The sequence below is a fragment of the Clupea harengus genome, chromosome 13, assembly GCF_900700415.2.
Source record: "Clupea harengus chromosome 13, Ch_v2.0.2, whole genome shotgun sequence".
Taxonomy (NCBI): domain Eukaryota; kingdom Metazoa; phylum Chordata; class Actinopteri; order Clupeiformes; family Clupeidae; genus Clupea; species Clupea harengus.
The window spans coordinates 3,805,714-3,831,941 of NC_045164.1; the positions used below are offsets into that span (position 1 = coordinate 3,805,714).

General features: G+C 42.0%; 1 protein-coding gene across 1 annotated transcript; it reads left to right on the forward strand.

Annotated features, from left to right (window-relative positions):
• ret (ret proto-oncogene receptor tyrosine kinase) lies at positions 1 to 25,393 on the forward strand. The gene is made up of 20 exons (XM_031579202.1): positions 1 to 247; positions 12,697 to 12,942; positions 13,864 to 14,157; positions 14,391 to 14,629; positions 15,459 to 15,654; positions 15,999 to 16,198; positions 16,398 to 16,680; positions 17,298 to 17,429; positions 17,702 to 17,809; positions 18,047 to 18,160; positions 18,453 to 18,709; positions 18,863 to 19,010; positions 19,159 to 19,266; positions 19,397 to 19,611; positions 19,811 to 19,933; positions 20,029 to 20,099; positions 20,380 to 20,517; positions 20,823 to 20,922; positions 23,269 to 23,416; positions 24,403 to 25,393. Exons 1-20 carry the CDS (start codon positions 184 to 186, stop codon positions 24,558 to 24,560), a joined length of 3,342 nt encoding a protein of 1,113 aa, XP_031435062.1. The 5' UTR covers positions 1 to 183; the 3' UTR covers positions 24,561 to 25,393.
• Positions 25,394 to 26,228: the final 835 nt, after the last annotated feature.

Sequence of the window (26,228 nt, forward strand, 5' to 3'; positions counted from 1 at the left end):
TGCCTCAGACGTCCAGCTGCCCAGCCTGCAGTGACCAACCCATCTATGGGATACCGGGACTTAGGACTTTGGCTGTTTGACTGCCAAACACATTTTCTGATCTGAAAGCTACAGAAGACCCTTCAATAGAATACACTGCTGAACAAGTTCTTTTGGGAATTTTTTCACCTATGGTTACTAAGTATGGAAACAACGCGTGGCATATTTTGGGGAGAAATCGTACTGGTACTCCTTTCCGTCTGTAAAGGTAAGAGTTGACCTCAATTAGCCTTGTAAGGACATCGCAGTTTAAAGATGTGAACAATCCTGACATTTGACTGTGAATGCATTAATTTAACTTTATGATAGTCCAGACTGTTCACAACTACGATTGCGGCCACCGCAGATTAACTTCATTACATTTTACGAACTGGTGTTTCTCACGGACAACTCATTGTTAATCACGAAAGGTAATTGAACCAGGCAAATTACTCACGATATCTTAACAACTAGAAACAAAGTCGACGCTATGGTTTTTATTGTTTAAGTAAGAAGGCCGACAGTGTATTTAAGGGAATCCAGACGTGCACTTGTACCCGCGCTGTTTTGGCTCCGGACCTTTCAGATACGGTTGGAACGTTTGGGAGAAGGCTACACCAAGTTTACGCCAACTTTGCGCTCTTTTAGCATCGCCAGCTGTTCCCTGATGCTGCAGAATGGTTCATAATGTAGTCCCATAGCCCAGTATAGAATCTTGCTCTTTTACTAACAGCGGGGGTTGATAAGCCACAGTAATGAGCACCAATGGGAATATGTTTAATTAAGCCAAATGTTATGAATATTTGAAACGTCCATTTGTGGAAATCGGGCAGCGGTATCAGACATCTGCTTCTTTACTTACTGACCAACCCTGGCTGGGTCATTTAGGCTACATCGGCGCGCATTTTTCGTAAAAGGCTACATTTCCACATGATTCGTGCATGCTATAGTGCATTAGATAATTTAGACATGTTGTTACCTGGACACGGTGATTGGCTGTTAGAACAAACATAGGTGTTCCAAATAATAAAAGGAATACTGAGGTGATAGACATGACGGAAAGAAAAAAAAATCCAAGCCAAACCCTTGTCTGGTTGGTGTCCTTCACAGGGGGAAATATAAGTCCACTAAGCTTGATAATTTTTGGAGTTGGCTGAACTGTCTTAACTCTCAGTCACATAGTCTAACTCGGTCTTTTAAAATATCGACTCGACATTCTTGTCAAGCATCAAAGTAGGAAGATATTGCTGTGAGGTATAAATACCTCCCTCGAAATTGTAACGCTCCGCCACATGGTGCCGACTAGGAAAATGCATAGAGCTATATATCATAATATTATAATCCCTCGTAAAACCCCACTGTCCAACTGTACTAACACTTGCTCCTGTCCCTGTGACTATATTTATAGTTTAACTCATGGCGAAAGAGTTTGCTAATCTCATTGTGTGGCCAGTCGTATTCAAATGGGACGGTCATTGTGGCACAGTTCGTTTACAGCGCATACCAGAGACTTTGCAGGTCTTTCGCTGAGCCTACTTTCTTATGCGTTTTTAATACTATGTTCAATACTAATACCATGGGCGTCGGTGTACTTAACTACATTTTCCACTCAAGAAATAAGAGATTTTTTAAAGGAAAATGCTTTATGAAGCAGTTCCTTCCATTTTGTAACCTAAAATAAATATAAGGCCTAGTAGTTCAGATGCAGTACTGTAAGTTTAAATATACTGTTTGAATGCACTGTTTTATTGATTCATTGATGAATATCAATGCAACAACTATTACCACACCAATGCTGATATTAGTTATAAATGCTTTCCAGACCAAAAAGTCCTCAGTTTTATGGCTGCATGACGTAGAACAAACATCTTCTCCTCCCAGACTGTACCGTGCTTGAATTTGCACTCTTTCAATCATGGTTAAAAAGTATCCACTAAATTGCACCCCCAAGGGTGTGAACTGTTCACATGAGACATTTTAATGCCTCAACATCTTGCTCCTGTTGCTGATAAATTCCTCCCATATTGCTTATTTATTGGCTGAGCTGTTTGTTTGTTTACCTGATGTAACTCTCATAAGAAGCTCTTGGGTTCAAGTACCCAAAGAACATTTTCAAGCCTAGGAGCATCATAAAAGCAAAATAACAAATCTGAAAGCCACCAGCAGAAACACCTGTGATGCCACATGCATGTCTTCAAGAGCATGTTTTTTTTTGTGAGGAGAAGGGAGACGTGGAGGACATTTTCTCTGTCTGGGGCTTGAAGAGTGTCCTCTTGTTGAAACTTCACGCGGTGACTCATTGTGTGAAGGACCCACGCAGCAGCCTGCCATGTTGAAAAAAAACAAAAACAAAAGGCACACACACACGCACACACTCAGAGCGGCCATCCCAAGGGCAGGTGTGCAGCAGGTGCTGCGAGCTCTGGACAAACAGAGTGTGTTTGTCTTCTGGGCGGAAAACACTGCCTGTAAAATAATAGAGAGCGCACCGCTCACCGATAACAGATGAGGCTCTAAAACCCTCATTAAAGACACAGGACGGGTGACTGCCCCCACTGCAAAATGGATCTCATATATTTGATGACAGCCCTTTGTGCTCAAAATGGATGTTGGGGAGGGATTTGGGTGGGGGTGTGGATGTGGATGGATGCAATAGCACTTTTTCCATACTATGAAGAGGAAGGAAGGTTTTTTTTCTCTGCTTTGCTACCTTTTGCGCGTTTTTCATCAGAAAGCTGGCTGCTTCATCAAGCACTTCGTTTTGCGAGCCCCTGGTCTTTGTTTTTCTATTTTACTATTCCTCAGCGCACGGGCTCACATTTGTTTTTGTTATACACAGAGGCAATCTTCTGTCTCACCTCTCCACTTATTAAAACCTGTGCTACATGGGTGCAAGCCCAATTGATATTCAGATAGGGGAGAACTTGGGCTAATGGACTGAATATACTTGGAGGGCTCCTGAAGGATGGGGAGGAGGCTGGTAAACAGAGTGTGATGTTTCAGGTGATGAGCCTCTCTCCCTGGGAAGGACATTTGTCTGTGTCTGTGTCTGTGTCTGTGTCTTTGTCTCTGTCTGCACGCAGCTCTTGAAATGACAATTTACGGAAAGCAAAGCCATCAAAATGAGATATGTTAAGGACTGTCAATGACAGCAGATTTTAGAGTCACTCACTCACGTTGCGTCCCCTGAAGAAGGGCACAAGCACTTTACATGTTTTTCAGAACCAGTAGATGCTCAAAGAAATCATGTCAAGTGTCCTGTTCTACACATATACCTATATACGTATGTATATTCTTAAATTGAAGCATTTAGATCAACATTCTGTCAGTGAGAAAATCTTTGAACAAAATCTCATAGAATATCTGAAGTTAAGTTCTACAAAAACTTTTCTCGATATCTACATTTACTTGGGTTATTCATAACATGTCTATTTTTATCCATATGCCTGCCTTGCTACTCTCAAGACAGTCGACTCTGTTTTGACACAGGAATGATTATTTCATTTCAAGCTTGTACATGATTGGCTGATGAGATTGGGGCAGGCTTTAGTTCGAGCAGAGTTAAAACATTCTCTGCAAAATGATCAGGCAAGGGGAGCCAAAGTCATTGGCCATATTCCCTATTGTGGATGGGTTAATTGACTGGAGGAAATAGGATATTAGTGATAACTATCAGTAGTGTAATGAAAAGATGGGTTGTTTGGAAATTGGTGGTAAAATGGTTTGCTGTAGAAAAACGTCAGGGCCTTCGTAATAGCTCCCAAACCAATGATGATATATGGGGAAGATTTATCTTGACAGCTGACAGCTGCTTGATAAGAGTTGTAAAAATGAACAGAGAGTAATTGATCACAAACCTTTCTTCCTCCCTACCACAAGAAGGGAAATTGTCTCTGGTGATTTGTTTTGTTTTTCGGTCTCAGTTCAAGCTCAAAAAACAATGTTTGTATTTCAGTGTAACTGAGTTTTGATTGCTTATAACTGATGAATCCTTTTAACATTGGGCACAGTACAGTACAGTATGCTACATATCTAGCACATGCTGACCACTCAGTCTGTATGGAAAGAGGTTTCAAACACCTGCACCCATGTTTGCAGTGACAGGATTGCAAGGATGAGGTTGCTTTTGAACCCAACCTCAGAAGCAGAGTTCTCAGATGGCCACCAGGGTTAAGTGAGTTTCAGCAGATACGCGTTGAGCATAATACATCTTAAGTATCTTCTGACACACCACAATGGAGAGGAGGAACATACTGAATATGGGCTTTGTTTTGGTTGTGAGATGCACATTTCCTCACAAACAGCGAATAGCCAAGTGCTTTTTTTCAGACAATCACTAACCCACATCTTAATGAATGATGTACATGATGTTTTATTGATAATATCTCGTTTATGTTTCGAAAAAGCCTCTCAATGACCCCCATCACCTCTGTAGTCTATTGTTCTTCATCACTGTAGATGCTGCTGCTCCACCCAGAGAGTTAAAAGCCATGCATGTTTTGGGTGCAACACATTGATTTATGCATCAGCAGACCTGACCCTTGGCTACCTTATCTATGGCTGCGTTGGTGACCGCTGACCTGGGGAAGCCTCGGCTGAGTGCTAATCTGCTTCCATCGCCCTGCAGGAGTCTGCCACTGGGTCGCTGGTCCGGCTCCACTTCCTCCATGCATTTGCGCAATCATTTTCATCAGAGGGCCAATGGCTTATGAGACAGACCAGACCAATATATCTCATTTGATACATGGTGCTATTTGATTTAGCTACCCATATTACATTATATGATTTAGTTTAGCTTGTGTCTCGAATTGCTTGTGGAGAGATCGTAAATCTTCTCAATTTGGTCCCATTATCATCACCGGCTTTCTTTTATTATAATGGAATCTTTTGTGTGGTGTGTTGTGTGTGTATGTGTGCCTGTATATAAGTGTGTGGTGTGTGTGTGTGTGTGTGTGTGTGTGTGTGTTTGTTTTGATCATTTGAGAGTATTTCCCTTTTTGCTTTGTGCTTAGTCCATCTTGTAAGTCCATTGTTGTAAGGGACATGCAAAATACACTCTTTTGTTTTGTAAAGTAAGGTAAAAACAAGGTGTACGGTCTTGCAAAAAACAAAACAAATCTAAATGAATTGAATTTGGGTAAAGGTAAGTATATTTTTCTTTGTTTGTGATCGTTAGTTGTGAAGCAGAATTAGTTTAGGTTGCTGTTCTTTAATAGTTAATTAATTCCACTAATTACATTAGTGATTTAATGTCCTTGACTGCATTAGTACAGAAGTGATACAATTTTCAATTCTTTAGTCCTTGTTGATCCATCTTTTTTTTTTAACCAGTTTCCATCCTTGTCCATATGGCAGCACTTAATTAGCCATTCCTTAGCACTCATAACCATGTTGGTGCTATCGATTAATACAAAAAGTCAATACCTCAGTTTCAATTGGATTTTGGAGGCTACGTCTTTGGCAAATGATAAATTGCACTGTAAAGTCTTTCATACAAAACATAACTTTCGGTTCTGAGGGCACCTTTGGCTGTCCTTAAATCAGTGGAGTGCCCACCAGAATGACTCTCAGACTCTACAGTATATGGGATGGCTGCTTCTGCTGTGCTCTAGCAATGGCCAATCTGCATCTCTCTCTCTGTCAACTAAGGGTCACATTTCTATTAGCATCCTCGGCGGAATCTAATTTGCCTCAGCGAGGGGGGACAAGAAGACATTGATTGAAATAGGGTCCCAAGGGCATTTGGAGTTCTCGTTTTCCTACACGGGTCTTTACACGTTACGTTGCAGTGGTCAGTGATGCATGATGTGTTTGACCGATCATTTACAACAATGCACAATGCCAAAGCCTGGCCTGGGCTTGGCTGGACTGCGACTGTTTTAGGGCTCTGTTATGGGGAAGTGGGGGAGATAGAAATGGTGGCCAGATTGGATACACAGTTGCCACATTGGGATGACATTTTTGCCATAAGAGTTAATGATTTACAAGGTTAGTTTGTTGCCTTGTAAAGTGTAGTATTGCCAATGTGTGAAGGATCTTTTTTTTTCCGGTCTGATAGTCATTGCACACAAACAAAGACACACTAATGGCCATTTCAAAGGCCTGTGAGGGCATTGCAGGATGTGATGACATTTCAAAGTTAAACACAAAACATATAATTAAAAAAGGGTATCAAAACTCCATACTTTTCAGCAACAAAAGCGTAGTGTATGGAGAATACTGTTGTAAATGTAGAGTAGAAAGGAAGCTGACCCATGTCATTTCCCAAGCGCTTGAACATAAAGGAAATGCCAGTGCCCGATGCAATTCTCAAACCCAGTGGTCCGTGTAATATCAACTGCTAGCCTATTGCAGCCGGGTAGGCAGGAAGTGAGAAGCTCAGCAGGTGCTGAATCCAAAAGCCACAGGCAGTCAGCAGACTGATAATGTGTGGGAGAAAACACACAACGAAACAACAGCACAAATGAATGCAATTAGTGCACTGGATGGTAAAGTCAGCAAATGTTGGTAAGTTAATTGTCAGAGCACTTTTTGTTTTCATTGGGATGTTTCCCCAAGAGGTCTGCTCTTAATGTGTTGCTGTTAATCGGGAAAAAAAGGTGAATAGGGTAGAGCACTTACAATAGAAACCAGGGTAAATGTGGCCTATATATGCCAGGGAATGCTGTTTTGATTTCAAACACAGAACCACAAGTATAGTTCCCTACTCTCGTTGACAATGCATCATCTGCTTTAGTGTTTACTGAAGGCTGCTTTCCCATACACCCCATTTCCACCGAATATAAATGATAACAAGCCTGACAATAATGGCTTCAAACTGCCTCCATTGTTTAATGGAGCCTCAGCCATGTCTCGTGATGTGCCATCCAGCCCCAGGGACAGCCTAAAACCCAATTCTGATGTAGCGGCCGATCCCAAAGGAGATCATAAAATCTAATTTCTCGATGACTGATGAACATTGCGGGAGGTTTTGGGGGCTTTGTTCAGACGGATGGAAGATTTGATTGCGCTCATGATGACTGATTGATCTGTGCGTCATGCCATTATGGCCATGTCTATACCTGTGTCATGAGGCAATTACACTATATCTAGGGCTAGATACTTATCTCAACCAGGGGAGTGGTGGTTTCAACATGTAAACAGGCTCCTCAATGCCTAATTGGCCATTAACATGCCTTTAAAAAGAAGGCTGTTCTAATTAAGCTTTTTAGAGGGTTGGTGTGTATCCTGCTTCTTGTCCTCCCCGTAAATGAGCTAATAGTTACCACAGGTCCTATGCTGCATAATATTGTAAGCAAAATATGCTACATATAATTTGTGTAATGAATCAATTAATAATGTCACCTCAACCCAAAAAACTGGCCATACTAGGATTATAGGGTTTCTTGGTGAAATACATGAAACACTGACAAAATGGATAAAGGTGTTTTCAGTTTCCTGTGCAGTTATTCTGGTAACACATGTAGGAGAGCTGAGTCTAGACATTTGGGATAGACCATCAGGCACCTGTCACCTGACCCTAAGTCTCTATCTATCTGTGAATTGTTTCCTCCTGTCTATCATGTCTACTCGTGTCAGACTCATACAAACCTTTAGCTAGCTCTAAACCCCAACATTAAGTCTCAACTGGTATTACTCACTGTCCCCAGTGCCAAAAGATAGTTTGATATGATGGGTTCCACCTCTTTTTTCACCTTTGTCCATTTTGTCCTTCACTCTGTTGAATCTGACCGGACTGCTTATATGCAAACCACATTGATGGAATTTGAAAAATTATGATCAATAATATTACCTCTTCTCCCTTGACCACAGTGGCCATAACTGTTAGTCTGTCAGCTAATTAAAACCCTGCTCGATGCCACAGTAATGACTCCCAGGATTGTGTGGTATCTAGTGGGCTGGTGTATTACAGTGGGAGGATGTTCAGTCTGGTCTTATGGAGTCACTGTCAGTTGTGTAGACAAACCAGTGGCACCTCCACGTGTCTGTTGTGTAGAAAACCAGTGGCACCTCCACGTGACAGTTGCTTATTATGCTGTACACCTGGTTCAGAAGATAAACTTGAGCAATGATTTGAGCAATACCAAAAATCATTAATTAAAATCCTGAAAGGCAAAGGCAGGTGAAATAAATCTTGCAATGATAAATCATGAAACTGTACTCAGTAGGAGATGTTTCTTTCCCAGTGATAACACAAAACTAAACTCCATTTCTCTACCCCATATCATAGTATCACAGAGTGTTTTCTCAATAATTGTATCCATGAAGTTAGCTGTATTGGTATTGATTTGTACCATGTAGCTACTGCATGAGTGGTCTGAAACGGTTTGCCTTCTGTGCCAGCATGCGGCCCTGCACATGCTCTGTCCCCAGGATCAGTTAAAACCATTCGCTTGCTTGTTGATTAGAATTGCAATTGATTAGCCAGCTGTTGGTTACTTGACTCCCCAGCAGATCATTTTTGCAGGCAAACGCGTTGAATGTTGACCTTGGTTGAAAGGGCAAGGGGCTTCCTTTTTTTGGCAACAGATCAGTATAGCTTGTGTACATTTATATAACTTATATAATACTTATAATATTATCAACAAATCAGTGTAGCTTGTATACATTTATATAACCGTTAAAAATGTAGCCTAGAGGAAAACTATTGGCTTAATGCACTAAAGCAACGCCAGCAAATGCCTTCCGTCAAAATGATGATTGCTGTTACAGATCGGCCAGTGGGCGCTGTGTAATAGCTAGTGAAAGGACCTGCTATTGTTTAATCCAGGCAGTCACTGCGGATATAAAGCACCATAAAGTCTTTTGATACAGTATCAGCCATCCATCGGCCAGGTTTCAGGTCAGCGGTATGCTGGAACAGCAAGCTCTTGAGCTCCACCATCACATGATCTCATAGATGGTAAATCTCCCAGGCAGCGCATGTGTTGAGCTAATCGAGTTCCTGTCTTTGTCCCTGGCCAGTTTGCATGGCATCTCCGTAGCCTTGCCTCTCACATTCCTGCAGAGCTCTGTGCTGCCAACTAGGCTTTATTTATACTGTGTTAAACTGAGGGCATGGGCCTTTTTGACCTGGATGAAAGCACCAAAAATAAAGATATCTGTCGCTAAAAGAGCTTGATGCACTAAATGACTTTATTCCTCACAGCTTTTTTCTATAGCACTCTGTTGTTCTCTTCCACCCCCCCCCCTCTCTCTCTCTCGCTCTCTCTGTCTCTTTCTCTCTCTTTCTCTCTCTCTCTCCCCCCTCTCTCTCTCTGCCATGATTCTCTGACTAACCCAGGTTACTGTAAACCCTCATTGTTGAGTTGAGTTCTCAATATGCCCGCGAGGTGAAATCAATATGTTCAGATTGTATTATTGTGTTTACTGTCGTAATCCATTCGCCAGTTGTGTGAGGTCAGAGCGCCTGGCGTCTCTGATGAACCGAGTTTCTATTACAGCGAGGAACCACACGTTCATAGTCATCATCGTATGGCATTTAGGAACACTTTAGGGGAAAATTTTCCTGATTTTGCAAAACAGGCAGTCTCTCTGCCTGCAAGGCCTGTTTGATGCATTCACCTAATTACCTCTGACTGCTTCCCTTTTTTCTTGGCTTCCGTCCTGGAAATAAATTGAATTTTGAATGATATAAACCAATTGGAAAGCCTGTGGTTCACTGTTGGCTTACTCATGCTATGGCTAAATTCTTACAAGTGAATTCTAGTTTAAATAATGAATCAACTTATTCTTTAATCCTGATGTGCCACTGTAGAGACACACACACACACAAACACAGACATACACACACTTACAGAATATATAAAGAGAATATATAAGATTTTATGTTAAATTCATTATTTGTAAGCTTTAATATTAAAGGTTGAGTCAGTCTTTACACATGCTTGCACACAATTACACACACACACACACACACACACACACACACACACACACACACACACACACACACACACACACACACACACACACACACACACAAACACACAAACACATATCAAACTACAACTCACACTCTAGTCACTCATTCAGTCATCTCTTCAATAGTTTAACATAACAAACTATTTAACTTGAATTTATGTGTTTCGTGATGAGACAAGCTAATCGATACTTTAAATTAGGCCTCAGAGAACCAAGAGCAGTTTATCTTTGTAACTTACAGGTGCTTAAAAAAGGTTAAGCCTCCACAAGGTCCAAGATAATTGCACTGCCATCAGATGCTCAGTAACTCTACCTGAGTTCATCTGTACTATCAGTGATATCAGGGAATCTATGGTGTTGCTGGGAAAAAAACATTTGGATTAATCCAAACAGGCAACTCAGTGTCGAGAAACAGGCACTTTTATTCATTGGTCAGTTTCAGACCAAATCCCAAGGCTCAGAGGCTTAAGCCTCCTATTAAACCATGCTAATTACATATAATTTGCATGACTTCACATTGCTATAGTGGCCTACATGTGAACCGTCATACACAGGTCTCAAACCGGTCTAACATCAACCCACACGTGCAGATACTATGTCTGCTTCTGTGTTGTTGTGTGTTGTGTATCATCAACAACAGTACATTTGTCCTGGTGCAAGTAAACAAAAAAAATTGCTACTGAATGTGTTCAAAAGAAAACTATTTCATACACAGTCTACCTTGTTAGCTTATCGAGATAACTGTCTAGTTTTATCTTGATAACTGGCCAGAAAACAGGAGTGTTTTTAAAGAAGGTACAAAAATGCTGAAGTGCTGAAACAGAGCCCTGGACCTAAGCACTTCCAGTCAGTAGTGGTGCTTTTATGTCGGAGCACAGATAGTCGTCTCTGCCAAGCCTCTGAAGGAGGAGAGCAGAGGTGAATCCTGTTAGAGGCCCAGCTCAAACCTCCATGATGTGCCGTAGTGCCGCCTCAGGCTTGGCATCACAGACTAGGCTCAGACCACTGGCCGGGGTCCAAGCAGTAGTAGAGATGGCACGCTTCCCCCAATGCCATCGGCCTGCAGTAACACCCACTGTCAGCCAGGTCTATAAAAGTGTTGCAGGGATCCAGTTAAACAGCACTTTTCTCCACCCCACTGCTGGTTGTGAAAAAAAGGTGGGAGCTGACAACAGAAGCATCAACAGAAGTCTCCAAGAGGGCTAACAAAGTTGAAGTGATTGAGAGTGTTTAGAAGCTTCAAATTCAGAAGAGGTAATGTAGTTATAGCTGTGATCAATGAGCTGTGGAGTTATGTTAAACTCAGAAATACATGTGGCCTTGGAATCAGCTTGCAGTGTTGTTGGAGTCAGGCGTATAGGCTTCAACACCTTTAAGCAAAAGGAATATGTCTACATCTGGTGGTCAGAAACAGGAGAAGCAACATCTCTACTTTACATCTGTGCTTTGGAAAATAGCATGGGAATGTCAAATGCCAGATCAGTTTATACTGCCGTTTGCCTTCATATTCTAAAATGTGAAATCTGATACAGTCCTGTTCTTTTGAAATATCACGAAATCCTCCATGTGGCACCAGCCGTATCAGTGGATCATTTAACAAGGTACACTTAGTCCTTGTGTTTGTTTTGGTCTCGACAAGGCATTTAATAAAGGGTCTTGTAGCTGGCCTGAGTGTATCTCCATCCTTCAGGAGGGCTGGCCACATTTTATCCATCAATCCGACCTCCTGTCATCCAAGCGCAGCAAAATTAAATCAGCGTCTGAAACCAGAGCCAAGGCCTAAACTGCACCAACAGAAATAGCAAATCAAGTTTCACTGTCTGCTAATGACATTAGTGCGTTCCCTAAATGGCCGCCCACCGTCGTCGAACAGGAGCACAATGGGGGATATAATTACAGGGCAAACACTCGCATCTCCATTTTCCGGTAAAACACACGAGGACCGTTATGGTGTTTTATAGATTATCCCTCTCTCTCTCTCTATTTCTCCTCTCATGTGCTCTCTCTCTTTCTCCCTCTCTCATGTCATCCTCTCCACATAGGTCCTAGCAGGTAGTGATTCATTTCTTGGCCGTATTATGTTATCCCCTCTAATTAAACTTCCCAAGGTGAACCCAAGGAGAAGCGGAAACCACATCGTATTGACCATGTGAGAAATTCATTAGAGGAGCAGTGTCGCTGAGTCACATGATCTTCCCTTTCAATTTCCGTTGATTTAAGAGCAAAGGGGACATTTTCAGTGTGACTGCTGACCTCCTCTAGGCATTTGTAATAAGCAGATCCCCTTTGGTTTGTAGTCTTTGTCACTTTTGTTCGGCTGTTGAATAGAATGAAATAGATCATGTCTTTCTCTTGAGGAGCACAATGTCCTGTCAGATGTAGATTGATATGATGCCACAGTGACAAATTGTTGGGTTCCTGTTACAGGAGGAGGGGGGGGTTACTGTGCAAAGGGGCTGAGTAGCTTGCACAAAACCAATATCCCGGCCTGTTATTGGCAAAAGACTAATAGCACGGGCAATAGCGGGTCTGGTTATTGGTTTGGCTTATAGTGTGTACCTGCACCTGGCCTCTGGCGAGTCACATCTGTCTTGAGCCTGAAGTTTGGTGCTGACACATAGCTTTGCCGGCTCTGCAGAAGACATTCATTTTTGAAGGCATTTACTCACTGAGCTGGATAATTACTTGGAGTAACGTTACTCGTTTTATTTCACCTGTGTGATGAATGATAACGCACGTGTGTGTGATTTACAGGTGCTTCAGGCCTGTACTTCCCGCAGAGTGATTACTCCGAGAGCATTTACATCGGGCAGCCTGCTGGGTCGCCCGTGCTTCAGGTCTTCGCCATGCGGGACAAGGACTCCGAGAGGCCCCACTTCTACCTGTGCTGGCAGAACCCTTCAAGAGCTCCGCACTACGCATCCTGGTTCCACATGGATGAGGCCACAGGAATGATCAGCATGAATAAAACACTGGAGTGGGACGACTTCGGCTCTGTGTGTGAGTTGCACTTCCACACCGTCGGCTGCCCTAATAAGCTTGACAAAGGCAACTCATGAGTCCCTACCTTAGGCCATGACACTGGTCACAGTGATTATGTTGAAATAACCTCAATGAGCAGCATACATTAGATATTTTACATATCATAACACTGTCATTGTCAATTGTACAGTTGTATCATAAAACTATAATGAAGTGACATCACTCTGACAGCACGTTTGTACATGACTTATATTTGAAGCTTATATTTTTTTGTGATATGTTTCACATTTTCAGAATATTTTCATATTAAATACACAAATCAGAAGCAACCTTTTGTTTCTTCCTAATGGCACTTTTTTGTATGGTAGCTCTCCTCTTTCTGCATCCTGGACCTTAGCAGTGGAACTGCTTCTCCAGAGCATGCAGAGGAGTGTGCATTAAGTGCATATGAGAGTTATGAGGTCAGAGGGGCTTAGACATGCTCCTATATCTTTCCGCTGCTGCGGGAATTAGTCCATCATTAGGCCACTTTACTGCAAGTCTTACGACATTCCATGCTGTCATACTGACTCATAACTTTATCAGCCTTCCATCAGTGTGAATGTGCTAAAGAGATGGGTTAAGGGTGTGTTTCCATGATTCTAATAACAGCAACAGGATACAAATGAACTTCCATCCTGTTTACAGCTTAAGGGGTCGTAGTATATTTTCAGTAATTTAATATTACCTTAATTAATAGAACCAAGTGAAAACATACCCAGATTGGTATGATTAATATGCAGTTATGACTATAAAAGATGTCAGGGCCACCAATGCAAATAGCGAAGAAAACAAACCACATTCTACACCTTCATTCATTCTTCTCTTCACTCTTATGATGTTCAGTAAATCAGAACTAGTTTATTTTTTTCTTACTTGTGGTTATCTCCATGATTCAAGATCCAAGCTCCATGATGTCCTTCAAGAAGCTCAGCCTGAAGGCTATATTCGCCATTGGACCAGTGCAGAGAGCCAGCTGCCACCTCCGGAACACAGTGGGGATCAACCTCATCTTCATCAACGCCACAGCGCCCCCTTGTGACGAGATCACGCTGGAGAAGCTCTGTTTCCCCGACAAGGAAGTGACCCCTCACATCACAGAGAACCGTATGCCTGGGCCGCTGTACCAGCTGAGGAGGCTGACCAGATCCCACCTGTGCCTCAACTACACCATCAGCTATGGTGTTGATGCAGGTACTTAAACCAGGTCTTCTGTGTTGTATTCTTTTCACTTTTTATTGCACATCGTTTTGCCTGGTAATGACACACATTAGTGAGAGATCATAGCTCTGTTGGGTGAGGCATTTAGTAACTAAGTGTCTAAGCTGTGATTGCGTTGATACATATGTAAAATAAAAATAGCTAACATAAAATAATTGAACACATTGTTCAACTCTTTGGCTCCACTCTTTGGCTCCACTCTGTAGACGATCCAGTGCCATTCGAGGTGAACGACACCACCTCTGAACTGCTGGTGACGAGGCCTGTGGACCGGGAGGAGAGGGAGATGTACCGCATGCAGATCGTCTGCAAAGTGGAGACGGGGGAGACCATCAACAAACTGTTCCTCCCTATGCACGTGAACATCTACGACGAGAACGACAACCCGCCATACGTCAACGGCACAGACACCGAGGATGTGGTGGTGGAGTTCAATCGAATGAAAGTGAGTACCCCCTTCTGTTTGTTTCTCAACACTTTTTCAATATTAAGTAATAAAAGTGCTGATAGATAATGATCAATAATTACCTTGATTAACACCTGTCCACACTTTTTTTTTATCTTGAAAGAGATAAGAACAAGAACACACTCACAGTCCTACATTCCAGTCCTAAGACCAAGACCTGATATAATAGGACAGGGAGTGTTTTGTGTTTTCAAAAACACAAAATGGCGGAAAGAACTTAAAGATTTTTTTTTTTATCTCAGGCTCAGTGTCACTTACAAGCATTAAGACTGCATTATGCTATTTTAGAAATGCCAGCAGTTCATTCCCTCTGTGGCCAAAACTTGCTTGAATAAGCAGTTCTACAGCTCCCCCATTAATATATGGACTAATCTTCTGCCTATAATTAGCAAGTGTTTATGTCAATGGGATATTCAGTGTCTCCAACAATGGTATCAAGTAGCTTGTTGCCCTAAGTAAATTGATGCCAAAGGATATCTTGGCTTTGATGATTGGAAATGTTGACAGCACCATTTATCAGAAACGGTTCATTGACATCATACAATGACGAGCAGAATGACAAGTGTAATATGTAATGCTGTAGGTACATTGGCTTTGTCCTCTCACGGACGGCACCAAAATAATGTCAGTACAGTAGCTCTGTGGATGGGTGCCAAATAAATGTTTTCACAGTAAAAGGGCAGTTTAAATGAAAATATTGAACTAACTAATGCCTAACATTTGTTCAAAACGCATCAGCACATAGTGTCACCCATTACGTCTGGATGCAGTGGCAGTCATTAACATGGCAACCCCCTTTTTTTTGCAGGGGGCTGTTTTTGGAAACTTGTCTGTTTATGACAGGGACACCACACCAATCTACCCGAAAGATCACCCTCAGAACAAGCTTACTGGTACCATGATCACAAATGACACCTGGACCAAAAACATGTTTATCGTGGACCACTCATTCCGAGAAGAAAAGGCCATTTTTGGGAATGTGCGGGGCACCATCCATGAGTACAGTAAGTCCAGCAAATACTGTTGCTGATACTGAACCCCTTTACTATTAGTTGGGGAGAGGGATTGAAATTGTTTTGTCATTGCAAAAATGCCTGGTGTCATTGAGACAGTAGTGTCTTGAAATGAAGCCAGAGTTTGTTATTCATATGAAAATGTTAATGTACGTTAATCATGTAAGAAGTTTTATACAAAGGGACCACAAAGTTGTTTTCATCCCTCATCTGACTGCTCACAGATTATACAGTATTGCAATCATCCAGTGCAGTAGTCAACTCAGTCAACTGAGTGCATGCTTTGTTTCGTTCTGACTGACTGATTCATTCTGCCCATGTCACTGTGCTTCCAGAACTGATCCTCAATAAGAACCTGTCCATCCTGGAGAACAGATCCTTTCAAATGGACTATCTGTTAAAGGACTTATCATACGAAGGGGGGGACGTGAACGTGATGCTGCACTTCAACATCACCATTCTGCCCGTGCCCATTCGCTTCACCAACGTCAGCTATGTGTTCACCGTCTCAAGAAAATCCACTATGTTCTCAAAGGTTTGTGATGAGTTTTTAGTTACGTTCCTGATGGTCTTAACATCAAACTTCACATTAAATGGGTTGACGCTCATAATTCCTTTTGTAGGTCTACTAGCCTCTACAAGGGCAAGATTCGTAATAGCTGTTGACAGACACATATATCCAGACAGTAAAAGAAGTGCATATGTACTTAATCATCTGTTGTGTTATATTTCAGATTGGAAGGGTCTGTGTGGACAACTGCCAGAAATTTCAGGGCATTGACGTGGAATACCAGCTGGAGATTGTCGACAGGAACACGTCAGTAGACTTGCAGTCCTGCTTCTCAGCGGTGGGCATTGGCCGCAGCCTGAGGGACGTTTCAGGGATGTTGTACGTGAACGACACTGAGGTGCTTCGTCGGGCCGAATGCCAAGAACTTCAATATGTTGTGGTCGCAACGGAGCAGCAGCTGCAACTGCAGGCCAGGACCCAGCTGCTTGTCATCTTTGAAGATGAATGTAAATCTCTCTCTTTCTCTCTCTTTCTCTGTCTAGACGTATTGTATGTTTTACAATAACATTTGACACTTTCTAAAAGATGACATTTATTGGTTATTTTGGTGTAGTCTTTCATTCAATATTATAAGATTTGAGAGTGGAGCAGACTTAAAAGTGAGTAGAACGTTAGGGTTTGAAGGTAGTGACAGTGTGGGTGACTTATAAAGTGCTGTGGAAAAGAATTATCCATGCCGCACAGAAGCATGCAATGCCTGCTGAAAAAAGCTGGTTTGCTGGTGCACTTTGGTTTTGCTGGACAGTGCTTGAATATGCTCAGAGGACAGAATATCTTTTCAGATATATATTCTGTTCTGTTGTGAGCATACTTGGGCACAGACTCTTTATCATGATGGTCGCGTTCTGGCCACTGATTTTGATGCTACTGATATTGCCACTCATTCCGTGTGTACGATTTGCAGAGGCAAAGCAGCTTCCAATGTCTCATACATATCACTCTCAGCAGTATCACACTATTAATTACAAGACATTTTTTCCATGCACATGTACTTGCCAAATGGTATTCTTCTTCTTGGAATGAAACTGAGTGGTCTCTCAACCATTGGAATTGTTATGTGTAGATGCTCAGGAGGAGTTTGTGGACCAGCGCATGTTGTCATGTGCGGAGAAGAGGAAACGAGGGGAATGTGAAGCATTCCGGGGACTGGGAACGCCAACAGGGAGATGCCAGTGGAGACAAAGCACAGATAAAGGTTCAGTTCCCCGACACTCTGACTTCACTCGAAACCTCTCCCACACTCTCCATCTGATCTGCACAGAATTGTTGGCAGACACTGCTCTCATTACAAAATATATACATAATATGACATACGTATATAATATATATATATTATATGAATTATGCATCCAGCTGTGTTACTTTCCTCTTTTAATGTTAGCTCAACTTTTTTTAATACTTTTTCTGACAAACCACTCATTTGAAGACTGTGGAACTACTTTGTAATTCCATATCTTTCCACCACAGGCATATCGCAGAATTACTCCACCTGCTCTCCAGACCTGCGAACCTGCCCTGATGGTTTCTGTGATGTAGTGGAAAGAAAAGATACAATATGTCCTCAGGACTGCACAAGTGAGCAACATTGCTGACCTAACTAATGAAGAATATTTGTGGTTTCACCAACATTATTGTGATCATGCAATTGGTTTTATTTTGTTTCTGCCATTGTTTAGATGCATTCCTGTGCAGTTAATATGCTTACTTACTTAATGGGGCCTATAATGCCTCCATGTCTACTTACTGACATGTATTTATTGCAGCTTAGGATAAAGGAATGGCTTTGCTCACTTTCCCCTTGTACTTGTGTAGGGAACACTATTATTGGGGGACACGAGGCAGGCCTGATGTTTGGAATCAAAGCTGGCTATGGAACCTGCTACTGCTTCTCAGAGAAATGCTTCTGTGAAAAGGATGACATAGAGGGTGAGAGTGACATTAGCACAGAAGTGTGACAAACCTCCTAAATGTCCTCAGATTGTAGGTTTTGATGTCCAGGTCTACAAAAGGGCACCGCAGATATATTAAATTGCTCTTTACAAATAATTCATAACATGCTAGCATGGAAACTATTTACTTGTTGGCAGTTCATAAACTTGCAAAAGGCTCACGTCTATTATGCCAACTCCATCAGAATGGGATACAAATGGGGCAAATTTTGAAAAGCTGGTATAGCTGTTTTTTCATCGCCTTGTCTCTTGACTGTGCTCTGCTCCAGAGGCCATGTGTGACGATGTCTGCAAGACCATCATCGCCACGGCCGTGCTCCTCTCCTTCGTCGTCTCCATCCTCCTCTCCTCCTACTACATCCACCGCTACCACAAGAACACGCCCAAGCCGCCCATCGCCTCTGCGGAGATGACCTTCCGCCGGCCCGCCCAGTCCTACCCCATCAGCTACTCGGCCAATAACATGCGGCGAGGCTCTCTGGACTCCATGGAGAACCAAGTGGCCATCGACAACTTCAAAATACCGGTACGAGATGCTAGGCCAGTTGCTCTCCTTAATGTATTGTTGTGATATGTGTCATGCACATTCTGCCCTGAAAAGTACCAGTAAGGGATTCTGGGACAGTTTTTGAACATTAGGGTGTAGTACATTTCCTTCCTTTGTGTGGTCTGCTAACAGGAGGATCCAAAATGGGAGTTCCCACGTAAGAATCTGGTGTTGGGTAAGACTCTCGGAGAGGGAGAGTTCGGAAAGGTGGTGAAGGCAACAGCATTCCGACTGAAGGGGAAAGCTGGATACACCACTGTTGCTGTTAAAATGTTGAAAGGTAAGAACACTTTACTTTTATCAACACACAATAAGTATCCCATCAGAAACAATAGTTATGTTTCTGGTATGTTTGGGTTTACAGCAGCTTGTTAAAAATATTATATCAGAATGATTGACACAGTATGTCATTCCTCTATTTCCCACAGAAAATGCCTCTCACAGTGAACTTCGTGACCTCATGTCTGAGTTCACCCTGTTGAAGCAGGTCAACCATCCACATGTCATAAAGATGTATGGAGCCTGCACCCAAGATGGTAAGACCCTCTTGTGTTTTCATCAACCTCTTTCATTCTCTTCTCCTGCCCCTGGATGGTGATCAAATATTTTAGACTATTGTTTGGCTCAAATCTGTATGCTGGGCTTCTGTTCCTGCTTTTCCTCCAGGTCCACTGTATCTGATCGTGGAGTATGCCAAGTATGGGTCTCTGCGTAACTTCCTGCGAGAGAGCCGGAAGGTGGGGCCCAGCTACATGAGCAACGATGGCAACCGTAACTCTAGCTACCTGGAGAACCCAGACGAGAGGGCACTCACCCAGGGCGACCTGATCTCCTTCGCTTGGCAGATTTCAAGAGGCATGCAGTACCTGGCAGAAATGAAGGTACATATCGAGCCATTAGCTGACCAGACAGAGTTGTTTTAATAGGAGACATGGACATTGTATTGTTTTAGTGAGATGAAACATGATTTAATCAGAGAGTCAAATTGGTTTGACTTGAGAATGCATCTGGAATATAAAGAAGCTCTCTCTTTTTTTTAAGTGACAAATTGTATTTGATCTGTTGTCCTTTGCTTTACAGCTTGTTCACAGAGACCTTGCTGCAAGAAATGTTTTGGTTGCTGAAGGACGGAAGATGAAGATTTCAGACTTTGGCTTGTCACGAGACGTGTATGAGGAAGACTCCTATGTTAAGCGAAGCAAGGTAACATTCCTTAAGCTCTGAGGCATAATTATTAGCATGAACACAGCAATAAAACTTTAAAATGTAATTTTCCCGTATATTTTTCTTTTCATCAGGGTCGCATTCCTGTGAAATGGATGGCAATAGAGTCTCTGTTTGATCACATCTACACAACCCAAAGTGATGTGTGAGTACAAATTCATACTGTCAATGAGGTTAACAATACATAAACAAAAATGCGTAATCAAAAATATACACACGTTGTATCTACAGTATATCTGACTATATGAATACCTTTTGGTCAAAATGAAAAACACAAACCTAAATATGAATAAAATTGTGAAGATTAAGTGGCATTACTGCCATTGGTCAATTTGCAATATCATCAGATAAGAAGAACTAATACACTGTATCCCAACAGTTCAGCTGATCGTCTGTTAACAGAATATTGTTATCCTCCCCACTAGCTGGTCATTTGGTGTTCTTCTGTGGGAGATCATGACTCTTGGAGGAAATCCCTACCCAGGCATCGCACCTGAGAGGCTCTTCAACCTTCTGAAGACAGGCTACCGCATGGAAAAACCAGAGAACTGCTCTGAAGAAATGTATGCTCACTGTCCAATATCATTTAATACATTTATCACGTATGCTGTCACATTATCACATTATCATTTAATACATTCATACTGCCACATAAACTTTCACATATACACATGACATTGTGCATTCTTTTTCAAATATCTCTATATTTTACACAATTCTTATACTGTACATTATTATCCAAATCAAGTGAACAATTAAGTTTTCCTGTGTCTCATGTCATCATTCTGCTGTGTTGTGGCAGATGCTAACGTGATATTTTTCTTTCTTTCTTTCTTTCTTTCTTTCTTTCTTTTCTTTTTTCCAAAAGGTACAATCTGATGCTTCGATGCTGGAAACAGGAATCCGACAAACGATCAACATTCACAGAGATCAGCAAGGAGTTGGAGAAGATGATGGTGAAAAGTCGAGTAAGGGCAGAAAAAAACATTCTCTCTCTTGCTCTTTACACCCCACCTCCCCTCCTACACGCACACAGAGAACCTAGTCAAAAATGAATTACTAATTTCAAATCAATTTTGCCTCAGGAACACCATTTTGCATAGCATACATTTTCTTTGCACTTGTGCTCTTGACCTTTCCCTTTCAGTCGATTCACTTACAGTACAACACATAGAATGGGATATCATGCCCTCGCTTGTCTGTCTTAAGACACCTCTAGTCACACCTAAAAGGCAGATGACGCGTGGCGACATAGAGACGCCACGCCTGCCTACATAAGCCAGGTCACCACTGTCTACTACTCAGTTCAGCCGCTCTTTGGCTCACTGTGAACACCTCAACCTTGCACCGCCTGTCTAGCTCGCTAGCTGGTTTTGATTGTAGCAAGTTAGCTATTTCTCTCGTAGCAGTAAAAATGCTCCAAGCAGGATTTGTTAAACAACATCCTCTATTGGTGCGTTGAACTTCCACAGGATGCTGTTTTTGAGTTATTTTCATCAGGTTTGAAGTGTATCAAGTGGACGATTGCAAGGATATTTTCAACCTGGGCATGGACGAGCATGGCCTGTCCAATAGGACTGTCATTCTTGGTTCCCGGATATGTATAGTTCCTGGACAACGACAGAGCTGAGAAGTCGGAGCTGTTGCACCCCACTCCGATTGAGCCGTCTCTCGCCTCTTACCTGGCCCCCTCTCACAACCAGAGGATTACGGGCCCAGCAAATTCTTCCGTCAAAATAAAAATTGCCAGTTTTCTTTTTCACAACTGGAGAATATTTACCACACACTGGCTTCCACGGCTCCATACCTCCTACAGACCTATCAGGCTTGGCCGAGCTTGATAACCCTTGACTGCTAGATGAAATTCAGGTAGCCTCAGACTACATTCTCTTGTCGCTACCAACTGTTGTTGCTCTGCAAGCTCAGGGCATACGACCTGGCAATAATCTTTCATTTAAGGGAACAAGCAGAATATAAGTCATAGTGCTGTCACATATTCAGACGTGCTTTTCAGTAAATCCCGACTAGTTCTCTCGATTGGTGTCCAGGGGGCCAGATAATTCATCCCTGCCCAGAGCTGTGGCCCCTACAGGCGTACCTACTGAACGCTCAGGTTTAGTGGCTAAGGGATTGCCTCCTAATGTGATTGACACTATTCAAAGTGCTAGGGCCTCTTCTGTTGGAGAAGTGTGCATTCGAGCACTCGAGTCCAGGGGCCTCATTCTTTTTCAGTGTGTGTCGCCTGAAGCCCATTACTAGATCGGTTGTGCCATCTTGGGACCTGCCTCTGTGCTGTTCTCCTTTTGAACCATTAGAGGCTGTTGACATAAAGTTCTTATCCCACAAGACTGGTCTTTTTCTCGCTTTGGCTACAGCGAAGCGTACGTCTGATATTCAGGCCTTATCTGTACATCCTTTGTGCACCCAGTTTGCACCTGGTGACACAAACTTCACTTTGCACCCTATTGCTGCTTATGCACCTGAGGTGTTGCCCATGTCTTATATGACTATGGCTTTTAATTTATTTGCCGTCTCTCCTCCTCCTTTTAACTCTGAGGAGCAGAGGAGGCTGCGGTCGTTGGGCACATATATTTTTCTGCACCCAGGAGTTTCGGTCACGTGACCAGCTATTTGTCTGTCTTGCTAATTCAGCCCGTGGCAAGGTGCTGTCTAAAGAGCAGCTCTCCCACTGGATTGCGGTGGCTATCTCCCTGGATTATAACAGGAAGGCCGTGCCTTTGCCTGAGGATGTGGGCACTGTTCAGGGGTGTGTCAGTGGAGGAGATGTGTTCTGCTGCGTCATGGGCATCCTCCCACACCTTTGTACACTTCTACCGCTTGGACATGGAGGCCCCATCAGTATCAGCTTCCACTGCCCTCTTTACTGTATCAGTTGGGTGCTAATATTCTCTTCAGCCTCAGCCTCAGCCTCAGCCTCAGCCTCAGCCTCAGCCTCAGCCTCAGCTGCGTGATTATAGGTCCCATACTATTTACGTGTACCGGGTGAATCGACTGAGAGGGAATGCAAGGTTATGCATACAACCACGGTTCCCTGAAGGAGATAGTGTTGGGTGAAGAGCTCTGGATTAAACTGAGGAGTGTCCTGGCTTATCTAGGCAGGTGTGGCCTCCCTACGTCACTAGGTGTCATCTGCATTTTAGTGATATCCCATACTGTCTGTATTGTACCTCTTTCCTCTCCTTCAGGGAACAGTGGTTTTATGTATAACCTTACGTTTTTCACCTCTACAACCACAACAATCAGCCTCAACCTCCCAGAGGTGAACTGTAACCAAGTTCCTCTCTCCCTGTTAGGATTACCTGGACCTGGCGGCTTCCACGCCAGCCGACGCCCTCCTCTACGATGACGCCCTCTCTGAAGAGGACACACCACTAGTGGACTGTAATAACGCCCCACTCCCTCGAAACCTCCCCTCCACTTGGATTGAAAACAAGCTCTATGGTAGAATTTCCAATGCATTTACTCGATTCTAGTGACAGAAAAAAACACGAGTTGTCTTTTTTCTGGCAATTTGTGCTTGGCTATGGAGTGGGTAGTCGTGGTAGTGGCATGCTAACAGGTGATCTCAGTCTTTAGTGGCAAACTTTTTGATTGTCTTTAATATGTTAAGGGGGGGATCGGCTGTCTAATTTTAACACGGACCTGCTTCTGATGTACACGAAGCTTAATAAAGTAACAGTGAGAAACCTTTTGGAAACTGTACAATTTTGATTATTTGCACTGGTTAAATGGACTGTTGCTTTCAATTATTATCACTTAATATTGATTTTGTATTTGCACGATAGTAGCAATACCTTTATGACATCCACCATTATATGTAATGTTTTATTTTAATTTTAGATTACTTTACAGCATTATAAATAGGAATACATTCGAAACAGGTCCTAGCTAAGTCAGTTGTGTATTTGGTTTGGATTACAAACTGTCCTATGATTTCTGTACTTTTTTGTACATAGTGATAAAATGTATATATGGATTCTGAATTGCTGAACAGAGGAACAGTAAGGCTTTTCAACTGAACTCTTCTGAACATGAACATAAACCTCACTGTTAAACAAATTAATAAAAAACAATCAATACAATCAGTCGTAAGCCCTTAAATGTATTTAGCAATAATATCAGAGAAACAATTCTTGTGAATAGTCTTCCACTATAAGGCTCATTTAAAAGGAAAGAGCTTTATTGCGCATGTTGAAAACAGAACATAATGGAAGATAATTTAATTTACATACTGTTCACAACATCTACTACTGACATCTCTTTTGCCCACATGCGGAGATTCTAATCATGTCAGGTCATTCACCATTTTTGTCCAATTCTCCTGACCCTGAGTCCACTTTATAAGAGATTTTGTTGAGAGCCTTACTGTCTGTACTCTACATTACCCTCACCCTCCCTGCAGACAAATGATGTGTTCTCGTTTTTAGGCATGTCATACCCGAACTGGCCAGAGAGGAGCCCGGTACAGCTCAACAGACTTGATGGCACTAACCCTGTCTTTTCAAGATATGCCAATGATAGTGTTTATGCAAACTGGATTGCTTTGCCTACGTCTGCAAAAATTGTGGACAAGCTTGACAGTTAAAAGCAAAAACAGTTTATGGAAAAGACTCAAACAACTGGACAGATGTGTATATTTATAAATATATATATATATATTGGAAGAAATGATGTGTACATATTCCCTGATGCTAAAGGTGGTTCCCTTTTATTTCTGTTGCACGAGCAATTCAAAATGGAGATGAAGGTTACAGTGCACAGCCGAATGGCTGGAACCTCCTATACTGTGCCATGCTTCAAGCAGCACCTTGGTATGTCATTCGTTACCTCAAGGTCCTGTCGGCCATCTTGTATTATTGCATGACTGTGTACACGGTTCAATGTCCATGTTAATGTCTTTCAAGTGCCTGTGCAGCTTCTATTATATCCTCCAGTTTAAACAATAAAACTGTTTAGGCCTAAGAAGATCTAGTTGCCAGTCCAGGAATGAAAGGGAGCGTCTTTTCCATCATTTACTTTTCAAAGTTGTGTGTGGATGAGGGTAGAGAAGAAATGACGCAGCATTCATCTGGGGAAGGTGCAAAAAAACAAAAAATAAAAAAATGAAATGACAGGATATTGAAGGGAAATTATTTATTTTTCTTATTTTTTTAAGTTCCTTTAAAAAATATTCCAGATGGGATTTGCCAAAGATATTTGTTTTCAATAATTTCCTCAACTTGTCAAAAAGCAGTTATTACATGCTCTGTGAAGGATGTCTCGACCATTATGGTTATGTCCAGGTAGTATCATGTTATGATTTACTGTTGACTTCCCTGTGCAGTTTCTTTGTGCAACAGATGTGAATGAGTGGGATTACCAATTATGTTGTTAATAACATGATAACGTCACCATCAATAAAAATGTTAAGGTATGTTGCTTTGGTTTTGTGTGGAGCTTTTTAAATCACAATGTTTCCCCAATATGAATTAGTGTAACATAGCATACAACTGTAAAACAACTTGCTCCTGGTTGTCAGCTTTGTCATTGTTGTTGACGCATAATGTAGGATCAGTTTTACATTTTACTTATTACCCTGAAGACAAACATTTTCTCAGCTTTGTCAGCTCGTTGGACACAGAATTTGTGGTGTTGCTACATTCACATTTGAAATGCAGGTAGGAGTAAATTACTTTAGCATTGGTGGTATGCTTTACCAAGCCTGAAAGTGATCCAGGGAGTGGTGATTGCTAGGACCACGTCCAGTATGGGCTGTCCTGTGTTATTTGCAATGGCTAACTCGATTGATCATGAAAAAGTAAGTGTTAAAGGCTTCGTAAATATGTCCTATTTTTATCAATAAAGAATCGTTATAAGTGCGCTTTCAACAGAGATTGCAGCTGAAATAATTGTTAGAATTAAGTTATCCTTAAGACTGTCATTATATCCATACATTTGGCCTCGGTGGTAGACCTTACTTCAGTAACAGTAAGTAACGGCTCAATTTGAGCTATTGTCTTTACATAATACAAAATAAGCAGCATAGCGTATGCTATGACAACAAAACGGTTTCAAACTAGAATATGCATTTCCTGAAGGAAATACCAGTGCATGCAATGCAAAAGTTAAGAATTAAAAAAAAAATCCTGAAGGAAATACCAGTATCAGTACCAAAGGAAAAGTAGAAGTGGTTGCAAGGTTGTTGCTAGGGTAATTGATGTGGTTGCTAGGGTAGTCATGTTGGTTGAAAGTAAGTCAGAAAAAGCTGACATAA

Coding starts and splice junctions, on each gene's coding strand:
- ret (XM_031579202.1), top strand. CDS start 184: ATGGAAACAACGCGTGGCATATTTTGGGGAGAAATCGTACTGGTACTC. Junction 15,655..15,998: donor GGGCACCATCCATGAGTACA/GTAAGTCCAGCA, acceptor CTGTGCTTCCAG/AACTGATCCTCAATAAGAAC. Junction 17,430..17,701: donor GAGACAAAGCACAGATAAAG/GTTCAGTTCCCC, acceptor TTTCCACCACAG/GCATATCGCAGAATTACTCC.